This window comes from Micropterus salmoides, unplaced genomic scaffold, assembly GCF_014851395.1.
Source record: "Micropterus salmoides isolate LMB-PRFRI ecotype aquatic unplaced genomic scaffold, ASM1485139v1 Ms_hic_scaffold_5, whole genome shotgun sequence".
Lineage (NCBI taxonomy): Eukaryota > Metazoa > Chordata > Actinopteri > Centrarchiformes > Centrarchidae > Micropterus > Micropterus salmoides.
This window is the reverse complement of record NW_024044237.1, coordinates 23630099-23653586: the sequence shown is the minus strand read 5'-3', so window position 1 is coordinate 23653586 and position 23488 is coordinate 23630099. Positions and strand designations below refer to the sequence as shown.

The window sequence follows — 23488 nt, the reverse complement described above, 5'->3', positions numbered from 1 at the left end:
AATCACTGTTGTACAGAATTTAATGGTGGACCAACTGACGCTGCCGTCCAAATGGCTAAAGCTTGGCTAAAAAGAAACGCACACTATTTGAATTTACACAAAACATGTTTTAATGGCAAGACAAAAGGGAACTGACAATCAGTCCCTGAGAATGTATTTAAATAATAAAAAGTGATTAAAGCTGACAGACTGGTTTTGTGGACATGGACTGACTTTACACTTTTCTCTTCCTCAGTGAACAACAGTTCTTAACTTTGACTTTTCACAATGTCCCATCTCCTGTCAATGAATCCAGCACTGACTGTTCATACTGAACCGTACCAGTGTTTATTCGTGACAAAGACAACACAACTAATAGATGTAAAATTACGGCTACTTACAAATAGACACAATATATGCTTATCTGCTTTGCAGCTTTTAGTGAAAATACAATAAATAGGGTTTCGAGTGATAGTTAACTTAAGAATACATCTGTGCAAAGTTCACCACACTGATTGAGATATTTATGAACATAAACAGAAAAGTTGATATATAGATACCATGATCTGTTTGTACAACTTAGGCTTAACTGCTGAAACGATCTGTATGTCTCACTGCTATACATACATTATGAGTACTTAACACCTGCTAACTTTGCCTTTTAATAATGTACAGTGAAACGACTGCTTGGGCCTACAGCTCTACAGCTTTTAATTTTCTTGCTGATTTAGATTAGTGACAGATACTAAAGCTTTCATCTAATCTGACACAAGGTCAGTCCAGATCCTCACACTGCAAAGAGTGAGGGCGCACTCGAGGCGGGAAGCATTTACAATATGTACTAAAGAGAGGTGAACATAAATTATGAGCTGGAGAGTTTTTGACCACAATAAGTGCAGGTGACAGAGTGCTGCAGCACTGGAAGTCCATTTGCATTAAGGCAGATAGATGTGTAAACAGTCCTGGCTTTGAACCGGTTGTCTCTCTCTTGATGTGTATATGCACACAAACACACACACAAACAGTGAAGGCATGAGTGTGAGTGATGCCCAGGGAGACAAACACTCGCTCCCTTTTGTAGGGCTGAACTCAAAGTTAGTGTGTACTCTGTGGCTGCCCTCCTCACCACCTTTCCTTCGACACAGTTTTCAACGATTGTGAGGAAGAGCCCAGAGGGACTGTGTATTCAAACTGCTCATTCAGCATCTAACAACATGCCAGGTGCTTTCTGTGCTCGTGCCACGTTATGGGCTGTATGGTGGGGGCTTCTCATCAGGGTGGTTGTGAGGAGGTGAGTAGCGCGGCGGGATCAAAGTGGGCCACAAGTGGCTGGCTCCAGACTGGGAGTCATCTGACAGGCCTGAGGAGTCTGGGAACATGTAGGAGCCCTGCTGGAAAGGCAAAACACTTATTAAAATGACATGTTTACTAGTTTGGTTTCAGAATAAGGTCCTCACTGCTAGTGACTATTCAATCAATCACTTTATTTGTCCTGAAAGGGCAACTGGTTGTGCAGCAGAGAAACACAAGATAAAACCACAAAGCACATGAATACATAAGTGAAATTATGGGTAAAAAAAAGAATTTGGTTCCTGAAAGACATCTTTGAGTTTATAGAGATGGGGTATGAAATAGTCCTTTTATCTGTTTTTTTTTGGGGGGGGGGGGGGCTAATGGGAGTCAGAAACTGGATGTAGGGGGAGGGGGAGCTGTCAGACCACATGGACTCTACTTTCTCTATCAACTGTACTCAGACCACGTATTTGCTGCAGGCATTTACAACCCTATTTAGAATATTTGTCTGTTGACAGTGAGAGAAGAATACAGATTATAGCAGATGTACATACTGACTACTGACTGCTGGCATTAAGATAAAGTTGCATGCCATTTCATGTCATGATAATAACTGATTCATTTCTCGTACACTTCCTTTATCAAAAGACATCAAGATTCAATACTTCATTACCATATAAACATGGTTGATTGGAATTTGCCTTAGAGAGCTCACTTAAATGAAGACAAAAAAACACAAGCACACAATACATTAAACATTAAACAAACATACATTAAAAGTATAAAACAGATAGTATCCAACCCATACAAAAGCATAAAACAATGGGTAATATAAAAGCCAACATATAGTATCTCACAAAAGTAAGTACACCCCTCACATTTTAGTAAATATTTGATTATATCTTTTCATGTGACAACACAGAAGAAATGACTTTGCTACAATGTAAAGTAGTGAGTGTCCCGCTTGTGTAACACTGTAAATTTGCTGTCCCATCAAAATAACACAACACACAGACATTAATGTGTAAACTGCTGGCAACATAAGTGTGTACAACCCTAAGTGAAAATGTCCAAAGTGGGCCCAATTAGCCTTTTTCCCTCCCCGGTGTCATGTAACTCGTTAGTGTTACATGGTCTCAGTTGTGAATGGGGACCAGGTGTGTTAAATTTGGTGTTATCGCTCTCACACTCTCTCATACTGGTCACTAGAAGTTAAACATAGCCTCGCCATGGTCGACCAAAGAAGTTGAGTGCACATGTTCAGCCTCATATCCAGAGGTTGTCCTTGGGAAATAGATGTATGAGTGCTGCCAGCATTGCTGCAGAGGTTGAAGGGGTGGATGGAGGGTCAGCCTGTCAGTGTTCAGACCATACGCCGCACACTACATCAAACTGGTCTGCATGGCTGTCATCCCAGAAGGAAAACTGCCAACAGTTTGCTGAAGACACGCAGACTAAGGATGGATTACTGAAACCATGTCCTGTGGTCTGATGAGACCAAGATAAACTTATTTGGTTTAGATGGTGTCTAGTGTGTGTGGCGGCAACCAGGTGAGGAGTGCAAAGACAAGTGTGTCTTGCCTGAAGTCAAGCATGGTGGTGGGAGTGTCATGGACTGGGGCTGCATGAGTACTGCCAGCACTGGGGAGCTACATGTACTGTGACATACTGAAGCAGAGCGTGATCCACTCCTTTCGGAGACTGGGCTGCCGGGCAGTATTCCAACATAATAACGACGCCAAACACACCTCCACACCTCCGTTGCCTTGCTAAAGAAGCTGAGGGTAAAGGTGATTGACTGACAAAGCATGTCTCCAGACCTAAACCCTATTGAGCATCTGTGGGGCATCCTCAAACAGAAGAAGGAGTGCAAGGTCTCTGACGTCCACCAGCTCCGTGATGTCGTCATGGAGGAGTGCAAGAGGACTGTAGTGGCAACCTGTGAAGCTCTGGTGAACTCCATGCCCAAGAGGGTTAAGGCAGTGCTGGAAAATAATGGTGGCCACACAAAATATTGACACTTGGCCAAATTTGGACATTTTCACTCAGGGGTGTAGAGTAAGTGTCATTTCTTCAGTGTTGTTAAGTGAAAAGATATAGTCAAATATTTACAAAAATGTTAGGGGTGTACTCACTTTTGTGAAATACTCTATATATACACACCAAAAATGAAACACTAGCACATGTAGGGAAATTAGCAGCAACATCAAATGACCCAATAGATAAAGTGGTTCAAGTGCTTTAAATAACTAGACATCACTGATAAAACAGCCAATAATAAATGAATTAGTGTTTTGGCCACATTCTCACTCTACGCATATCACGCAGTACACTGCAGGGTTTAATAGGCTCTGTACCTGCAGGTCGTAGGCAGTGTAAGGCGGCAGGCAGGGGGCAGTGTTGTAATACGAGTTGAGGGAAGTGGTGGGTGGAGGAGGCTGTGAGGGCACTGGAGCTGCAATGGCCTCAGGTTCAGATGCACTCTCTGAGGCAGCAGGAGTCTGACAAGGACATGAAGAATATTGATCAGTCGCTATCATCTCAACAAAACACCTTTACATCAGCTCATACTGACAAATCTATAATTAAAGATCAATATATAGTACCAGACTTATTTCGACACATCAGGCAGAATTTAAGCCCAGTTGTCCAATGGCGTCTTCTCTTCAGTCACCTGACCTACCATGTCTTTGAAGCCTCCCAGCACTGCAGCAGTAATGATGCCCAGAAAGAGGGCCACGATGTTGAGGATGGTAGCGAACCATAACAGGTGATAGAGGTGCACCACGTCCTGGCAGCTCTTCACATCTGTGTATTCGTGGTAGCCTCCAATCACCTCTACACGGCTAGGCCAGTTGGTGGGACAGAGAGGGAAACAGCCTACAGTCAAGCCACAAAAATCACCACTGGGCTCTGTGCATTTGTATTCAGGACACATTAAAAGACATACAACAAGGTTTGATTTATATAGATGAATAAGTCTCTGTAAAAGTTCAGATGGTTTTGGTTCAAATCTGAGACACAGAGGACATGCCATGGGTGTTTGATCAGACACAAAATGGACATGCAGAGCAAATGGCTCCCTAAAAACACACTTCTATGGTGGGCTAAAGCATAAAAACTAAACATTACATACATTACTTAGGTTTAATTATCACTTGTCAAAAAAATAAAATAAAATCATGAGTTGATCATTAACGGCCAATATGGTTCTAGAAAAAAGGGACCTACTTCCAAATCATGGAGGATTTCCTAAACTTTTTCAAAACATCTTTATTCTGAAGTCCCATAAGAGGATGTTCTCTGAAACAAAGGTTAAAAGAAAAGAAACATTCTTGTTCTAATACCATCAACGCAGTTGCAGTGCAAAAATAAAAAATAAAAAATCTCCCGCAAAAATAACACATCAAACGGGACACATCGAAAGTCCCAAACAATCAAGGCGTCACAGCAAGGTAAGTAGCCATTGATTCAGAGGTGTATCAGGGGCTCGACCACCCAGCGTACTCACTTCCCGCAGTTGTAGAGGTCGCAGCAGTAACAGGTGTTGCTCTTCACACGCAGGTTGCAGGAGGTGCGTGATGACTGACAGGAGACCTGGAGGTCAAAAGTTATTTTATAGTCTCTTCAATATGGGTTGATTTCTGCCTCTTAATTATGTCTTTATACAACTTCATGGCTAAACAACCAATGGCTGTATTGACAGATGATTAATAACATACATAGGATGAATTCATCATGTTTCTGGGAACAGAAAGAGAAATGTGTGTTTCTTACATCGCGGTCAGATGCAGTCTCACTGTAGTGATACTCACAGCGTCCAGCATACAGAGGCCTGAGGTCCTGCAGCACAATAAATGACATGTTTCTATATTTCACTGCACGATTCATCACGGGTCTACTTACTAACACCAAACTACTAAATTAGAAGAAGCTTATACTTGATTTGTGCTCCATGATCAGTGACTGCAACGGTAACCATGATTATCATCGTCATTCAACCCCCCTTAGAAAGCTAGTAAGCAAGGCTGGTTACTAACCTGTGCTAATCTGATTAATCACATATTTGTTTGGTAATACTGTACACTAACCCACTAAAACACACAAACCTATAACATACATGTGACAGCAAACTTACACTATGGCTTATTTTGCTCAATATTGACAACATGTATATTTATTATTGTATTAATGTTTGGGAGAATATTACCTTCATTTTCACACAATCCCTATAAATAAATCTGTTGCCTGTGTAGTATATTTCACAAACATTTGTCAAGGGTCAGAAAGTGCTTTAGATGCCAAGCATCAATATTGAGCATGATGGCGTTTAATCAACTATAATTATCAATGATTGTGATTATTATGCACCTAATTGTCCAGGCCCATAGTTGATCTATAGTTGAGGTAAAGCAAAAAGGATTATGTCCATAGGCACCAAAAATGTGATTTAGTTTTTAGAAGTAGAATTCTGAAATATTTACAAGCATTTTAATGAAATTTAACAATTGTAAAGTACAGTATAGTTACAATGAATAACCAGCCATCGGACAGCATCACTTTCTATCACTGCATCATATTGCTTTTCCTATTGCTCTTCCATTCAACAGTGTGCCTCTATGTAGTTTAGTGTGTACATACTGGCAAATGTAACCCTGCTTATGGCACTGATCTCCCTTTTTACCCAGCCATAACTTATTTTAGCATAATTGTTTTGAGAGTGCATTAGTGGCTATTTATTGTTTCAAGTACTTGCGTCATGGAGAATAATCTCTCTCTACCACATTATATATTTGTCTCGGTGAGGAGGGTGCAACAGTTGTAGCCATACAGCCTGCCGTATGTGAGCAATGCCCTTGCAGAAGGGCATATGTTTTAATATATCTAATGCAGACAGACTGTATTAAGCTTTAATGGGGATGGCATTGATTAATAAGCTTGTTATAAGTCGGAGCACAAGTGTTATACATATACATAATTTATTAGGTAAGTTAAATAAGTAGTCGCTTCAGTGCTACTTACAATGTGCCTCGCAGCAAAAACTCCATCGACAATAGCACAGCAGAAGGCAGCCACCACTCCGAAACTGATGAAGACAATAGATGCCACTAACTGTAAAGGACAACAGACAGACAAAACTGTTTTTACTCACTCAAGACTATAAACTCCTGTTCCTATCCAACTACTTCCAACACTATCCTTTAGCACATGAGCTTCTCTCAATCCCTCTGAATGGGATGAAGGTGGAGGGGGGTTGTGGGCAGGGTAAAGGACAACCCTTACCTAGCTCTAGTGGTGTTCGTGGCTGGCATGGTGGTCAGCTCTTTTTAGGCACTTTTATAGGGCTAACTCACCTCCTTTCACTCCTTCAAATAAAGACAGCGTGTATTCAATTACAGATCACCCCGCCCTGTCTGCAGCCTCCCCAGCTCACAGGAGGGAGGCAGTGCAAGTGCACACAATAGATTAAGGCAGGTAAAGGGAACAGGGATTTATGCCTGTACCAAGATTTCGAGGATGCTAACATAAATAAAACCAGGAATGGGAATTTCAACAACACATTTAGCAGACATGCTGATAGTTAGCCCTGATAATGTATTTTCTCAATCAGTTTATTCTAAAAGATCCACCAAAACACTATTTTCTGCCAAACTAAGATCTATTTTACTTATTTAAATGTAGTGGTCATATTATACTCATTTTCAGGTTCATAATTTAAAGGTGCAGTGCAGTAGTTTCATAAAAACACCAGTAACATGTCTGATGACAGTTGTGTGGTTGTTTGCTTATGTTGCCAGGCCGCTGTTATTAAATCCACACTTTAACTTTGATTGTTACATATTTAGTCATGCATATTTGACGTTGTACAGAAATAGAAAGTTTTATACTAAAGTAAATATTAAAGTTTTCAGGGATTTCAAGAAGATAATTTATGATCATATGTGGCAGAAGAAATGCAGGTTCTTTGTGTCGTTCAGCAATAAAGACCCTACTACATGGAGTAGAGTGATAAAAACAGCACTGTGTATTAACAATGTTTCTTCATCAATGTACACTTTGACTTTATTTATACCTCATACCTTAATGGCGTTTATTTTGAACTGTGGTAGTGGAAACTCTGCTCGCACAGTTTGCTGCTGATTTCTGCTAATAGGATTATTGGTTGAATTACAATAATGTATCCTATCAATTAGGATTGACTTTCCCCCATTTACAAGTGTGAAAATATATAATGAAAATATTTGTTTTATATCACTGAAAATTTGGGTTGCAACTAACAATTCTTTTAATTGTTGATTTATCTGTTGATTATTCTCTCAATTATTCAATTAAAATGTTAGATGATAAAATGTCCATCACAATTTCCAGTTCCACAGTTCAAACTTATTTACTATCATAGAAGACTAAGAAAACCAGGAAATATTCACCTTTGAGAGGTGGGAAGCAGTGAATTCTTGGCATTTTTGCATAAAAAAATTAATAATATGATGAATCCATGATCAAAATAGTTGCTAATGAATTTTCTGTTAAACAGCTAATCATTTGAGCTGTACTGGCAATGTAATAATACAAATGTCTTTTGCCTTTCATGCCCTAAACCATAAATAATATCAACACATTCTGAAAGTAGTTACATTTTATGGCAAATAACAAATCAGATGCAGCGTGGTGTAACATGTCATGGCGTTAGTCGTTGCGTGTACACACACACACACACACACACATTGACTGGAACTCCAGGCATCCAAACCCGCTGCATTATGGGAAAAGGTGTCATAGTACAAACTCATTCTTCATTTCAGCCCAGACAGTCCCTATCCGGCACCTCCCACCTGCTCCTCTGCAGTTTACTTCCCCACATTCAAACATGGACATCTGCCCTCCTCTACTTACACCCTATTTCTATTTCTGGCTGCACCTCCCTTGAAGCCCAGGATACTACTTCTGATACACAAACCTCCTCGGGTCAAGTGTGACTCTCAGTCTGGGTTGAGTCTGCTGTGTCTATTGTCACATTAACAACATAATCGAGCTGTATGCTGTCGTTAGGGTAATAGGGACTGATACGAACTATAATGACCAAGCACTGAAAGTGATCTCAATGCACGGAGGTAATATAAATCCTCTTACCATCTGCCTCTTGTTCTCTATCAAATGAGCACCGATAATTCCCAGAAAAGAGCCAAAGCCCAGCTGAAAAGAGAGAAAATGGCTGTTAGAGCATTTTTCTAATTTGACAATAAAGCTTTGATTTCATAGCACAGTGGGATGCATTAAGTATTAAGTGTTTGTCATGCTTGCATGTTTCCAAAGTCTCAACTCTTCCCTTTTATAGACAAGTAAAATGCATTGTAGATTCATTTACTGTAATTTGAGGATTTGTAAGATCAAAGCATCTCTCAATTTAATGATGCATTACGTTATTCAATTAATTTCTATTTCTATGTAAATCTCTGTAAATTCCACTATATTTGAATGATTTAAAGGTACAATGTGTAAGAACTGAGATGACTCCCCACCTGTCGAATTCACTCTTCAGCTCCCAGGCCACTTGCCCCTACACAAACCTGAAGCTCATCACCTGTCAGCTCATCACCTCAGCAGTACATTTAGCCTGGCTCAACTCCCACATGTCGCCAGATCATTGCCTCAGCTCAGTGGTAGTCCAGCTCAGTCTAGTTTCTTGTGCTCGCTAAATGCCTTCCCCTCGTGCCTCAGGACCATCTCTCATCTCATTCCTTAACTGTAACTTCTTCATATTCTGTTAATAATGTTAGTTCATTTTTTAAATGTTTTAATATCAATATCTTACACACTGCACCTTTAAATTATGAATTTGATTAATTTGATGGTAAAGTTAGAAGAAACATCTTTAAAAGTGTAGCTGGCTGCTTTCCTTGTAGCTCTTTACAGAATGCTGAAAGCCGAGTACTGTGAAGAAAACACATTTATGGGCTGAGATACTTTACCTCACTCAGCCTCTAATGACAGTGATGTTGAATAATAAATGTGAAGGGAAATTCACCCAGTAATTATGTTCATCAGAGTCCAGGAGCGGTAAGAGCTCACTGGAAACACTTTCACTTTGCTCACACTTCACTTATTATGAACTCTGGCAGTGAGCACGCCTGCTGTTTTGTGCCTGTTGCAGTTGCCCGCAGGTGTGAATGCGCACTCACAATGAATCCCGGGTAGTAGCCGCCCACTGTGATGTTCTGTGTCCTGGTTGTCGCAGCCAGGCCAAAGATGAGGATGAGCACGGATACGATCAGCAGCATCACCGTCACTATTATGGATTTCCTCTTCCTCCTCTTAAAGGAACCTACAAAACGACAAATGAGTGAACATTGTGAGGTCAAATGTATCTTCTACACAAATTAGAAGGTGAGGCTTCAACTAGAATCCACCACAAGCATTGATGTAATGGAAGAGACTCATGACTGGACTGGAGTTTCTCTGGCTCTGGCTCTGAATTATGACTTCGACTTATATGTCACCCAATCTTTAATTTATTATTCAACATTTTCAATTCATTGTTGTAAGGGTCTTGCAGATATTTTAAGGAAGCATAATGCATTAATTTAAGAAAACAAATCTGCTCCGTTTTTTTAGAATTAATGAGATAATGATCTTAGAATTACAAAGTTTTAATGGGGGAAAAGATGTTGCTGTTTTTCTGAATCAACAAGACATTGGAGGATATTCCTGTCTTTAAGTAATATAGCTACAATAACTTTTTGTGTTGCTCATGATGGGAAATCTTGGCTTGTTTGCCAACATTAAACAAAATACCTAGGCCTAATTTGGTTTGGTTAAGTAGAAAAACTTTCTGACATACTTCAAAGGTCTGTTTAATTCTACAATTTGCAGCCATTTCCAGTGAAAGTTTTTGTGTTTTTAACCTCAAAGCACATTAACTGCCATTACATTTAAATTAAAGAGGCAGTTTGATCATATCAGTCCCGCCTTCCATGGACCTCTGTTGCATGTCATATCCACTCAGCTATCTGCTATATACGGCATGATAAAGGCATTACAGTTTTTTTTTTGAAAGGTCAAAATGGGGTTAATACCTTTACAGGCACTGTACTGTGTGCTGCATGCATGCATCCTGTATGCAACTGTACACTATATCTAACTGTATCTAATTAAATATATTTGTAAAGCAGCGTTTTCATCATATGCTGAAATAAGTTAACTTGCCCCTTGTTATTGCCATTACAACAAACATCGTTAGGCACTTGCCTTGGTGAGCTTGTGGTGCAACAGGACAGATAGGACAACACAACATACTAATAATAAAACTATATTTAAGTAAGAACATAATAAAATACACAAAGTATTTTAAGCTAAGTGTGTGAGGTTTGCAATTCAGGAGTCAAAAAACTTAAACATACTAAAAATACGTATAAATAACAACAAAGACAACCACAAACTAACAACAAAAAAATCTACCTAAAAGTGCCAACAGTATCCCTTTCATGAGTCAAATAACCTTCGTTAATGCACGTCTATTAAACCACTCCAGAATTAAAATTGTCTGAACCTCCTCCCAGAGGGCATCTCTGGCTGAGACTCATCCCTAACAATATTCAGGGCCTTTTGGTGAAGGCGAACGTTATAAATAAAGAGAGAGAGGAGGGAGTGGCCAGTAATTTTAGAAGCAGTCTAACTTATTTTCTCTGGTGCATTTGTTTCAGCAGTAGTCAGACTATGATAGAGGAAGTTCTGCCTGCTTCTGTTTGTAATCTACTCCATCTATTTTACTTCTTCCTGATCAAGTTATTTCTGTGATGTTCCCCAAGCTCATCAAAGCCCGTCAGATAACAGATCATCCCCGTCACCTCTATGTTCTGTTTTTATCAATTTGTGGAAACACAAGATTTGGCAAGCCACAAACAGACGTCACTGCTACTCGAATGCTAATGCTCCACCCTGGAGATCAATATGAAGTACATCAGTGCTCATCACTACACTAAGCAGGGAAAGCATATGGTTTCAGTCAAATTGTGTCGCCATGCTGCCTGCAAAATGAAGGACACAGCCTCTGAGATTAATCATCCAAAAATATATGCACAATTTTGCAGAGCTCTCAAAACAGTTCACTGAAACACTGCATCTAACTGTTTTACATTGGTGAAATTAACAATGAATATCTCTGTTTTCCCATCATATTACATCCCTTAAGTTTTATATATTTATATTATCTTAGTCAATAAGTTTTAAGCAAAAATATTGTTGACACATTTGAATTAATCAATTTCTTCTTCTTATGTGAATTCCTTTGAAAACTGTAGTTCTACCTGAAACCAGGGGACTACAAGTGTACATTAAATTATGGGCAATGTTATTTGACTTACTACTCATAAGAATCAAGTAGAAGAAAGATTTTATTTAAATATTACTCAAGTAATAGGCTATTAAAAAAGTAGCTATTAAGATTACTCCACATATGTCACATATGGTTTGCCTGACACCTCTAAAAAGTGCTATAATGAGTGACCACTTTTCTTTCTCAAACATTGCCTTACAAGGAATAAGAAGTGTAAAGCAAACATGGATGACCCTATGAGTGCTACAAGTTGCAAAATTGAGCAGACTGAGTACAACAATAAATAATCTCCTATTTTCTCCGAGAACTGCCTGTTTTAGGCTGCACCATACTGTACAAAAGATATTCACTGATGTTCCCTTACACGAATGGTGTGTTTTATTCCTTTATATTTTCACGATAGCAGAAGAGCATCCTGCCAAAAAGTGTCAGGCTAGTTACCGATTAGAGCCAAACATCCAGGCTGCTGTGGTTACTCAACGTGGCCGCACCTGCAGTGACGCGCTGCGGCCTGGACTAGAAAAAATAATACAGCGCTCTGGTGGATGCAAAGACAGTTTTTGTACACACAACGGGCCGTCACTGTTTTTAACCGACAAAAAACAACACACGTCAATGGTCAAAATATTAACTTTGGTATGTGCCAACAATAACAGTAAGCTCGTCCAATAAAACCCCGCATTCTGGTAAAACGAGTACATCATTTAATTGATAAAACCTGCTGCAGACACGCCGTTGACCTTGCACACACCTACCCATGCTTGTTTCGGAGAGAGTCAGTCCGCTGGATTGCAGGCTCTGAGCAGGGGGCATGCTGGCTGGGGGATTTTACGCACTCCGCCGGACCGCTTGCAAATAATTAAAAATAATAATAATAATCACGACTCAATATTATTCGCTATATGTGTGAGAGCTAACTGTGTACAATCGTGAGCTAACGCAGACGGTGTGTTCGCTTGCTGTGGCATTCTCTGACAATAGCCTTCCGTCCCCGCTGAGCCCGAGTCCGTCTCATTTACATCCCTGCGGATGTTGATCCGTCTGTCGGGCTCTGTCCTCACGGTGTGTCGGTGTCAGACGGTGGGTTGTTGCTGCTGGTGGTGGATGTATGTGCGCATGTCAAACACGTAACTTACTCAAAAGGCAAAGTACCGATACCCTGCTACAGTCCTCGTACTTGTAGATGCGTTAAAGCAATGTAACGATACTTAACCTAACGTTAAATTACGTTTAATCAATTTCCCCCGAAGAACGTGACCGTTATCTTCCCACACCGCCATGTCCGTGAATGACAAACCTCTCATTAGGGGTGGACCCTAATTTAGAGATCAAACGTTGAAACTCAATATGATTGTTATTCTCCAAATTCAATAGGAAAATACACGTATATAACGTTACACCGAAAGACAGATCTTTTAGAGATAATAAGCTAGCTAGTGTAACGTATAACGGTTAACGTTCCAAGATAACGTTGGAGCGAAGTCAAACTTCTGAGGTAACTGAAAATTGGGTTTGGGATTTAAAACAAAGACAATAGCTTTACGTATTCTGTATTGCATTGAATGTATAGTAAAATTAAAGTAATAATCATATAATGGGCTACATATAAATTAAAAACGTCACTGGGAGTAACTGTTTTATGGTAAATGCATTGCACAGGTCCCATGGCATCCATGTTCATCACCTGAGGGTTTATCACTGAAAGCAGGGGCAAAAAGACATCCTACTTTACATCACATGGAGAGTAAATCAGGTTTAGTGTGTTTAAGGTATTTTATTCTGCTGTTTCTGTTTCTGACACAGCTGTGTGGGTGGTTTGGGATCATAGTACGGGACAAAATCAAAGTCAGATGGATGAGGGTCGAGTATCGAGCGCCACCATCTGTCGAAACTACGGCGTTACGTTCAAGAGCTATCGGACATTCAGAAAGAGGCACAAAATCCAACACAGTGATACATAATGCCTTCATGTACTTAAGAATCAGAATCACCTTCATGTGCCAGGTATGTGTAGGCTACACATACGAGGAATTTGACTCAGGATTGTGCATTGCTCACGATATGTTTGCTTACACAAAAGGCTAATACAAAAATAATACAATAATAAAATCACACACAGGCTACAGTATAGAGAACAAATCTATACACACCATAAACAAAAACAATATAGACAGATTGAGATAATAGTGCAATGAGTGAAGTGCAAAGGATGCAGGAGTAAAATTATTATCATTATTATATACATGCTGGAGTGGATGAGATATACAGGTACACCTTCACATACATGCAAACAAGTACATGTACACATGTGGGATGGAGCATAGTGCAAAGGATGGTGGAATAAATTAAAGAATTATGTACTGGTATTATGTACTTGAGGTAGGTGGATTTGGTATACAGTATACAATATGCATTCTCCTAAGGCTTTAAGTCCTTCTGGTGTGATTAAAAATGACCCCATACTTTTGTTTACTAGGTTTTACTTGTTATATAAATTGACAGTAGGCTAGTATTTAATTTGCAGTAGCTACATTAGAAAGACAACATCCAAGTCAGATTTGAGACTGAAAATGCACAAAAATCACAAAAAAGAGATTCAATATTTATAAATAATTATTTAGACATGTCTTTTTTCATCTTGTTTGCAATTGTATCTGCCACATCATAGAGTATCATCTTCAGTTTTTTTTCTGGGAAAAATACTTCTAGGAATGACAGACAAATAATAAACCAAATAAATAAATAAGATTTGGTGTTTTCCATCTGAAACATTATTCCTGCCCATGTTAAAATTTTTTTGAAATATTATTTAATTATTATTAATATTTAATTATTCAAAGTAGGGAAATTTACTTTATAGATCACTATACTTATTTCATTCATTATAAATAAAGAATTTAGTTTAGCACACAGCAAATTTTAATTTACACCCAGGATCAACTTTTCAAGGAACTGAAAGGTTTCTTCAGACCATTGTTTTGTGCGTTTCCGCCCTGGCCTAAAGACCTGCAAATATTAAGCAAATTAACCAGCTGACATACAGTATGTTCCTACTCTGATGTATGGCATACAAAGCAATGAACAGGCATCATTATTTAGTAACGTCATCTGCAAAATGTAGGCCTATATATGAACATCAGATTTGATTGGATTATGATGAAAAAAAGTATGCTTGACCACTAAAGATGCATGTGAGTAAAGAGACACACGATCAAACTAGATTAAGCCATCAACTTCTTAAAATAACTCCAGCACAAAAAAGGAACAAAGAAACACAAACATTAAATCGCAACAGTTTGGCAGGTCTGAAAACAGAATCGGGCACCTCCAGCACAGACTGACATTATAACATTTCCAACTTCCGGTTCGATGACGCCATACCCACTGAAGAGACAATCATTTTTTAAGGATGAAACTGCTTTATTCAGTGTCTTTAATTTTTTAATGACTTAGTCTGTTTGCTTTGGAGAGGACACCGCCTCGGTGGTAATTCGGCTCCTGGTAGAAACCTCCTGAGAACAAATTGAGCACCTAAACTTACCTAACGTTAGCAGCTTAGCTTGCAGCACTCACATCCTGTGTCAGCCTGAGCTTTGGAGGTTTTAACATGCTTTATTACCTGTTGTAATCAGTGTTTTTTTTTTTGAGAGAGAGGGGGGGACCAACTGATGAACAATAACTCCAGACCCAGTAGGCCTATTTAGCTTAACGCCATCAGCTGTTTGCTGTAAACACACCAGAGCTGCTCACTGATTGCTTTTTCCATGCTATAGGCCGAAATATAACATCCACTCACGATCTCAATCCGACATTGACGGGACTTGTGTGTGCTCTCTGGGTGTTGATTGTGAGTTACTGGTTTGAAAATGTCATTAAGTCAAAGGTGGAACAGAAACTAGCAGTAGTAGCAAAGCAGATTGAAAACACCTGAAAAGCTCAACTTAAAGCAAGTCGCCTCCACCAATCACAGAGACAAGACCGAGGTCATAGTGTTGGACATCCTGAATTGCTTGATTTAGGTAGGCTACTCTCGTTGGCCTTTTAGCTTCAAATGATCGCTGGACTGTGAGGAATCTTGGTGTCTTATTTGACAGTGCATTTAAACGTGATTAACGCCTTCATAACTTCCCATCTTGACTATTGTAGCGTAACTCTTTGTATGTGGGTTTAGATTAGACAAGTCATCCATTCAATGCCTGCAGTTAGTCCAAAATGCTGCTGCCCACCTCCTGACAGGAAAGAAAAAGAGGGACCACATCACACCTGTGTTGCGCTCCCTCCCTTGGCTTCCTGTTCATTACAGGATTGATTTTAAAATACTTACTTTTACTTTTAAATGTTTTCATGAATTGGTTCCGCTTTATCTAACGGAGCTTCTTCGCATTCTCACTCCAGCTAGAGTGCTGAGATCTGCCAGTCTCCTCCTTGATCGAGCCTTTGGCGCAGTATGCCCCTAACCTGTGGAACAGCCTGCCAGTCCATATCAGAACCACACCAACTCTAGAATGCTTTAGATCACTGTTAAAAACACATCTCTTTTCTTTGGTATTTCCTTCGAGTAAGAGAGTTATTCTCCTTGGCAATTTTAATATCATTGCATATCATATACTGTATATTATAATGTTTTATTGCTGTACTTTTACTTTGTAATTACTTTTTTTAATTGTTGTATTTTTAACCTGTAAAGCACCTTGGTCATCCTTGGTTGTTTTAAGTGTGCTATATAAATAAAATTTATATTGATTCAGAAATGCACTGCAAGGCAAAATCCTATCCATTTGATTATAAGATTTTTCGTAAAAAACTGACATTCAAGAGTTCAGTGATGAACTCTTGTTGAATTTGAAAAGGTAAAGTTTGGCCCCTGAAGCTCCTGTCTTACTGCACTGATTTGTTTAAATGAAATGCACAGGCATGATAGGGGGCCTGCTTTATTACCTGACATATGGTCTTGTGTCAAAATCAGTGTCACAGTAGTTTTCTTACATGTTGTTATCCCTAAAATAATATGTGTAATATGTAGCCAGGTGGTATTCCTGTAGGCTACAAAGAGGTGGACTTGGGGTTAAAAGGGGCCCCGCAGCTCATTTGTGACCTGGAGCCCCCTAGCAGATTTTACATGTACACTGACAATGAAGTGTTCAACACTCTGCGTGGACACGGGAATGAAGTTAATGCTTTTCACAGGTTGGCTTTCCCTGCAAAATGTTTTGGATTTTTCTTTTCTGCAAATGTCCTTATGTGGTGACAAGAATCAATGGCCTTCCTTCACTGTAAAATACACTCACACACACTCACACGTGCACGTTTTGCCGCGCAATTCTCAAAGAACAGATTTTTTTCCATGACGCAATATCTCTTTTCATGTAAAAGAAGAAGGGGGGAAACACACTCTGAAAAGTCCCCCTCTCCCAGTTTTACACGGGGTAACAGAGCGTTACGTGACCGGATTGCAGATGGGGCCAGGGATGAGGACTAGGCTACTTGAACTTCACAAGGGGAAAGCTGCTGGTGAGCAGTTGTTGCAAGAATCTGTGGAGGTGCTGGCGTTGGCAACCGGATTAGTATGCATGCATGTGCAGGGACAATAGCTAATGTCTGATATTTAATTTGTGATGCTTTTGTTTCATTAAATATAAACCCGATTAATAATACAAAAATAATAGCCTAATAATAATAACGTTAATTGTTGGAGAGTCTTTGTGCACGTGCAATATGCGGCAACGCAATGATTGACAACAGTGTCTTATGTTGGGATAAGCTATAAATATTGTATTCATGGTTTGCTTCACTGTTAGCCCAGTTTATCAGACAATGGTTGATGGGGTGCGTGCACAGAATGCAGTGCTAGGGATCAGACCGCTGCCAAAACGTCTCTGGGACAAAAAAAAGCACGTTGTATCCCACCCCCAGTTTTTCTCTGTCCAGCGTTCATTCACTACGATGCGCGCCTAGTTGAAGGAGGTTCTCCGTACCCGGTCCCCTTTGCATGCCTAAAACTTTCTAATGAAATCCCCAAACCTTTTTTGACAAACATTACTTTTTTCTCTGCGGGCCAAGAGGGTTTTCGACACATTAATCCGCGTTTTTACTGAAAAGAAAACTTCAGGTATGTCAGATTTGTCATTGACATTCTCTATGTTGAAACTATAAAATAATCATGTCTTGTGTCTGATGCTAGATTAAGCTGTTGAGATGGCTTGGCATTGTTGTAAAAAGTTTTGAAAATGTTGCTGAAGTCCACAAGTTCGCAAGAACTTTCTTGTATTTAATTGCATGGCAGATGTGATTGGCTTAACAAGTACCTTTTCTTTCTGTGAAGAACATGGAGCCCAGTTCCACAGAGGGAGGAGCTGAAGAGAAGCTCCTTAAAAATAATCCACCAAGTCTTGTAAGTGCTGAAATGAAACAGAGAACATATAACTTTCACAACACTTTATTTTCTGAAGCACATGGAGTAATTAAGACATCTTTCCACTAGCCTTAAGGTTATTTTAAATAACAGCGCAGTTATCTTAACTCCCAACAAAATTTTGAACATTTAACAGCAGATTCTTTTAACAGACAAATTCTCACAAATGAAGTGACATGTGTCCTGTGGTTCCTCTGGGATCTGTGTGTCCTGGCCTGTGGATGCTGAGAGTCAGTGAGTAACATCTGGCTGTCAGAGTGACCCTTCAGCTCTGCTGTCTGCAGCTGTTGCTCCAAGCAGGAGGGTCTACTCAGAGGAGGTCAGCTCTCCCAATGAGTGCCAGAAAGGTCACCAGCGGGCTTATAATTTGCAGAAACAGGGGACAGGACCATCAGTGCGATGTTCATTAATATGCAGAGCACTCTCTGGCAGTGTATATCATCGGTCATACTCGGAGCTGAAGGCATGCCATTTTTTTCCTGCGGTGATTTGAAAAGAAAATAGATCGACTGCAGAACTTAGCAGTTGAGAATATGTGTGGTGAGGGCTTTTTCTCTTCTTCTTTCCACCAGCCTCACAAAGTGATTCTCAAACATGGCCAAGAGTTGGAGGAAGAGCAGGAGGAGTTGGCAGAGCACCAGCCTCTAGAGCAGGAAGACCTGAACTTTGAGAGATGGAAGCGCAGGCCGTTACCCAAGAGGACACTCCACCAGAAAATAGACGACTTGAAGACGTACCTGTGGAATGCAGAGACCAACGAATTCATGGGTCGCTCTGGAAAGAGCTGGAGTGAGTTGACAGAGAAAGACAGGTTTTATGTTATTGGGTTATGAGGAGGGACGTTTGGATTAATGCTGAAATTCTTTAGTTTTTACTGCATGTGTCCAATGATTAGATATAATATTGAGTGTGTTGTAGTTGAATCATCTAAAACACGCTTAGGAGCAAACATGGTGTTTGAATGTCTTTAAAAGATGCACTCAGGGATACTTTAGAGGGTGAGAAATGTCTCTGCAGTCCAGTGACTCTGCTCACTGTGCTGTGTGTGTGTGTCCTTATGCTCAATGTTTACATAGGTGCATGGACAATTCAGAGTGTCCCGACGAAAACAGACTGCCTGGGGACGTGTCCCCAGCGGGAGCGCACTGTTCCAGGCCTCACATTGGCCAGGAATCACATTCCTCTACATCTTACCATGCTCTCCACAGCCTCTTTCCCAAAGCCTCTGTGACCTCATCGCTGAACCTAACATGCTTATGGCCCCTCAGTTGCAGTTAAACACTTAATAGATGCTCTTATCCACAGAGCTCACTGCCAAATCCAGCTAACTTTTTTCTTTTGGCAGAAGCGGCAGACTGGACGAGTTTGTTGAGTCAGTGATGATGGAGCAGCCTCTTGGTATTCCAGGGTAGTTGCTACGTGACGCTGTAGAGACCCCTCCCTCAGCTGCACTAACTGTACACAATGACAAACATGATCCAACTGAGTGTAGAGAGAATATCCCAGGAAAGTCTGTGTTACATGCATGAGCTGAGACTCTGGATCCCAGGCAGGCAGGGCTGAGAGCTAATTTCAGCGACATAGCCAGTGTGTGCACACTTGTGGGGGTGTGGGGCCCATGTGTCTGATGAAGAAAGGCCCTGGGTTGAAGTTTGTGCTGTGTGTCCTGTGAGATGAGTGTGTAAGAGAGGACACAATACCAGAGTGGGGTGATTGGGGCTCCTTGGAGCTGGCCAGGCCTCTATGGCTGCAAAAGACCTTCACTACGATGGCAACCGGAGGTTCACTGTGTTCCTGAGTGAAAGGACAGCTGGGAGAATTCTCACTGAGCTCAAACAGAAAAGCCTTTGTGGCTCTGGGGACGCAAGGCTGGCTGCAGCTAGTCCCCTGTGAAATTGCCCGCACAGCAAAAGCCATTTCATTTAGTGCACGTTTGGCTTGATTAGTTGCTAATGGACTGTTAATTGAAAATTGAAGAACAATGATAGTTCTCTGGGTTTCTTTATCACGTGATTCTCACATTAGCGCAGTACAGTGGGTTTTATACCACAACTATTGAAAGTTATTTGCAAGTCCAGGCCTGAGGGGAGGAGGGTAAACAAATTAGTAACTGTCCTGATCAAGGACAGTAGCTGCAGTCCGGATGGACCACACAGTCTGAGCAAAAGTGGAAATTCTTTATGGTTCTTTGTTTTTCTCCACTCAGATCAGAGAAGGGATTTTTTGAGAGAGGTCTGTTATGTAATTCACTTATGCGCAAATATTGCATCAGAAATAACTCCCCTTTTTCCACTCCCTTTTTTAGGCCTCATCCTTCTCTTCTATACTGCACTTTATGTGTTTCTCGCAGCCATGTTTGGTGGTTGTATGTTTTGCCTCATGTGGTCTATTAGTCCCTACCATCCAACCTACAATGACAGAGTGATGCCACCAGGTAAATATAACGGCAAACTCAAACCCCTCCACTGCATCCTCTATTGTCCTTCTGTCAGTGTTACTTCTAATTGAGTCTCAGCACAGTTGACTGTCTCTGTGTCTCCATTGGCAGGTATGACGATGGCCCCATATCTAGAAGGCCATGAGATCGCCTTTAACGCCTCTGATCGCAAATCCTGGAAGAAGTATGCAAGGTCTATGGATGAATATCTAAGATGTGAGTTATTAGTGATTGTAGTTGGGGGGATGAGGTTGTTGAGTTTGTTAAAAAAGAAGCAAGGATGTGATGAGTTAATCCTCATCTTCACTACCTTTGTCCCCTTTTTCAATTTAATTCTTGCAGGGCATGCTGGGAAGGGAAGCCTCTTTGTGGGCAGAGTGCAGCCATTCAATGTGTTTTTTTTTTCACGCCCAGCTTTTGTCAAGCTTCCTTAATCAGAGGCCTGAGTCTGGCAGGGCTTTGCTGTAGCAAGGCTTTATTTATGCCCTCCTCTCTCCATTTCCCTCCCTCTCTGCCTCTTTCCCCTTGCTCTCCATTTACAGCATATAACGATGGAACTCAGGAGAGGAAGAACATTCGCTGCACACAGGACAGATACTTCATGCAGGATGACTTGGAGGAGAGCGCAGAGCGGAAAGCGTGTCAGTTTAAGAGGTCCTGGTTGGGGGACTGTTCTGGGCTACAGGACCCCCACTATGGCTATTCTCAGGGAAGGCCATGCATCCTCCTTCGAATGAACCGGGTAAGATGCCACCAAAACCTGTAAAACAGTGCACTTTAAAAAGTGCAATTATGTACATCAGCAAAAAAACAAAAGAGGGAACATAAAATAGCAGGGACACACTGTGTTACTGCACTGTTAAAGCTCACAGGTTCCTCAGTGAGTGACATCTTGTGGCCATTTCAGGGAGAGGATGAAGACACACGAAGCACAATCTTTTTATTTTAAATGGTAAATTATCATCATATTATTACATTGTGGAAGATTTGGGCATTTCTTCCTAGAAGATAAACTTTTGCATGTAATTTTAAAAAGATCTCCTGCTGGAGCTCAGTTTGAAGCAAAGAAGGTGAGTAGTGTGTACATCTAACTGATGCAGGATAAAAAACAAATTGCATACAAGGTAAAATGTGAGGTTGTCTGTGCATGGATATCTGCAAGCTACAAACATTTTATTTGAAGCAATGTTTAGTCCTAAAAGGTCTTTGTCAGATCAAGAGTCATTGGAGCTCAGTTTGAAGACATGACAAACAAAAATATAAAACAAAAACAGGGTTGAGGAATAACTTTGTTCGCATGATGACACTCTTCTCTTACTATTCTTACTTTTCTATAGATTCTTGGTTACTTACCTGGCCAGGGCAAACCAATAAATGTGACTTGTGGAGTTAAGGTATGGTAACCATCAACATCCTTGCTTGTAAGCAACATCTGTGAAAATGTCATAGTCATATCATGCAAGCAAGTGTGCTTCAAGAAGACATAACTTCTTCCTCTTTCAGAAAGGACCTCCAGAAGCTTTGGGAGAAATCCAATTTTTCCCTAAAAGTATTTTTGACATGAAGTACTATCCATACTATGGGAAGCTCAGACATGTGAGTGACAGTTTTATCCTGGATAACTGCTGTGGCATATAGACAATGTCATTTAAGTCTATATTAACACCTGTCTTGCCTTGTCCTGTCGTGACCTCTTCCGCCTCAGGTAAACTACTCTGCGCCCGTGGTGGCTGTGCGTTTTGCAGGAGTGCAGTACGACACTCACATCCAAGTACAATGCAAACTGAATGGCAAGGGCATCATAAATGATTCACCCACTGACCGCTACCTGGGCAGTGTGACCTTCACCTTGGACGTTGGAGCGTAAGGCAAAAATATCGCTGCCAGCAGGATGCTCCCATGACAATGAGGCAGGAAAATGTACAAAAAAAATTATGTTGAAACATTATATTCCATGAAATATGTAATTTCCCCCTCCTTATCTTTCACTTAAATATCCATGTCTTCTGCTGTGAAACAAATTTCTCAAGAAGTAGATATTTACTCTTGTGTTTCTGTTATATCTTTGTACCTTGAGCATGCTACTGGCACCTGCACCCACAACAAACAGTGCTGAGCACAGGACAAGTGCGTAGAGTGAGTTGGAATTCAATTTCTGATATTTTGTAATGATTAGCAAAATTAATCAAACTAAATTTACACTCTGCCCACTAGTTAGCATTTCTGGCTATGCAAATCCAATTATGACTTAAAACATTAATAGGCAATTAGAAATATTGTTTTATCAGGTTAGATTATGGTTTTGTGTACACATTTGTGTGTGATAAAGTGTACTAATTTGTTTTGCATTATATTTTTCAAACATGTATATTGTAAGAATTCAAAGAACTATCATGCAAACACTGAAAGCAGGACTTGTACTGTACTTACACAGTAAAAAAGACAATAATAAATGACTGCAAATACACTATTACTATATTTTTGTTGAATATAGCAGTATTATATACATTTATGATAAAGCGTCACAAGCCACTTCTTGCCTTCTTTTGTAAAAACATTTGCTTTTGAAAATGAAATACTACACAAGACTGATCAATAAAAAGACATACTGTACTGTGAAATAGTTTGTGAAAGGTCTGTACCATTTTAAAACAGTATAACTATTTTTGATAGTATTAATCCTGCCTGAACTGTGCTACTAAACTTGGTATCAATGTTGTATTTATTCCTATTATAGTTATTATAATAAATACAATGTTCTGGTATGTATTGTACATTTTCTTCCACATGGGACTAATAGTCTACATCAACTTTGCATTACAGATTTTAAAATAGAATTACCACCCCGGTTGTTTGTCTCCACCAACCAGTCAAGTTGCAGTTTACCTCCACGTCTGTCCAGACTCATTTAATATATTTAGCGAATACTTTGGAAGTAATTCAATAAAAGGTATAAATTGTATTTTTTGGCTAAATGGGAGTTATCACTATCTTAATGATACATCTGTATGATTTCAGTGAATTTACATCGTTG

The 23488-nt window shown here is 40.1% G+C and overlaps 2 protein-coding genes across 6 annotated transcripts; one reads left to right on the top strand and one right to left on the bottom strand.

The window, feature by feature from the left end:
• Nucleotides 1-90: 90 nt before the first annotated feature.
• Nucleotides 91-12862, bottom strand: tmem255a (transmembrane protein 255A). 5 transcript variants are annotated; one of them, XM_038699477.1, is made up of 10 exons: nucleotides 12361-12862; nucleotides 9453-9595; nucleotides 8404-8466; nucleotides 6295-6384; nucleotides 5050-5115; nucleotides 4784-4869; nucleotides 4504-4575; nucleotides 3956-4118; nucleotides 3630-3773; nucleotides 91-1367 (listed from the first exon to the last, which is right to left on the bottom strand). In XM_038699477.1, exons 1-10 carry the CDS (start codon nucleotides 12416-12418, stop codon nucleotides 1224-1226), a joined length of 1029 nt encoding a protein of 342 aa, XP_038555405.1. In that variant the 5' UTR covers nucleotides 12419-12862; the 3' UTR covers nucleotides 91-1223. The 5 variants fall into 5 exon arrangements, with proteins under 5 accessions (XP_038555405.1, XP_038555403.1, XP_038555404.1 ...); XM_038699475.1 differs by having other exon boundaries at nucleotides 91-1370; nucleotides 3956-4124; nucleotides 12361-12860; XM_038699476.1 differs by having other exon boundaries at nucleotides 91-1370; nucleotides 12361-12859.
• A 4653-nt stretch (nucleotides 12863-17515) lies between these two features.
• atp1b4 (ATPase Na+/K+ transporting subunit beta 4) lies at nucleotides 17516-23219 on the top strand. Its single transcript, XM_038700120.1, has 9 exons — nucleotides 17516-17714; nucleotides 17928-17996; nucleotides 18590-18806; nucleotides 20323-20451; nucleotides 20566-20670; nucleotides 20997-21196; nucleotides 21792-21848; nucleotides 21958-22050; nucleotides 22160-23219. Exons 2-9 carry the CDS (start codon nucleotides 17931-17933, stop codon nucleotides 22319-22321), a joined length of 1029 nt encoding a protein of 342 aa, XP_038556048.1. The 5' UTR covers nucleotides 17516-17714; nucleotides 17928-17930; the 3' UTR covers nucleotides 22322-23219.
• Nucleotides 23220-23488: the final 269 nt, after the last annotated feature.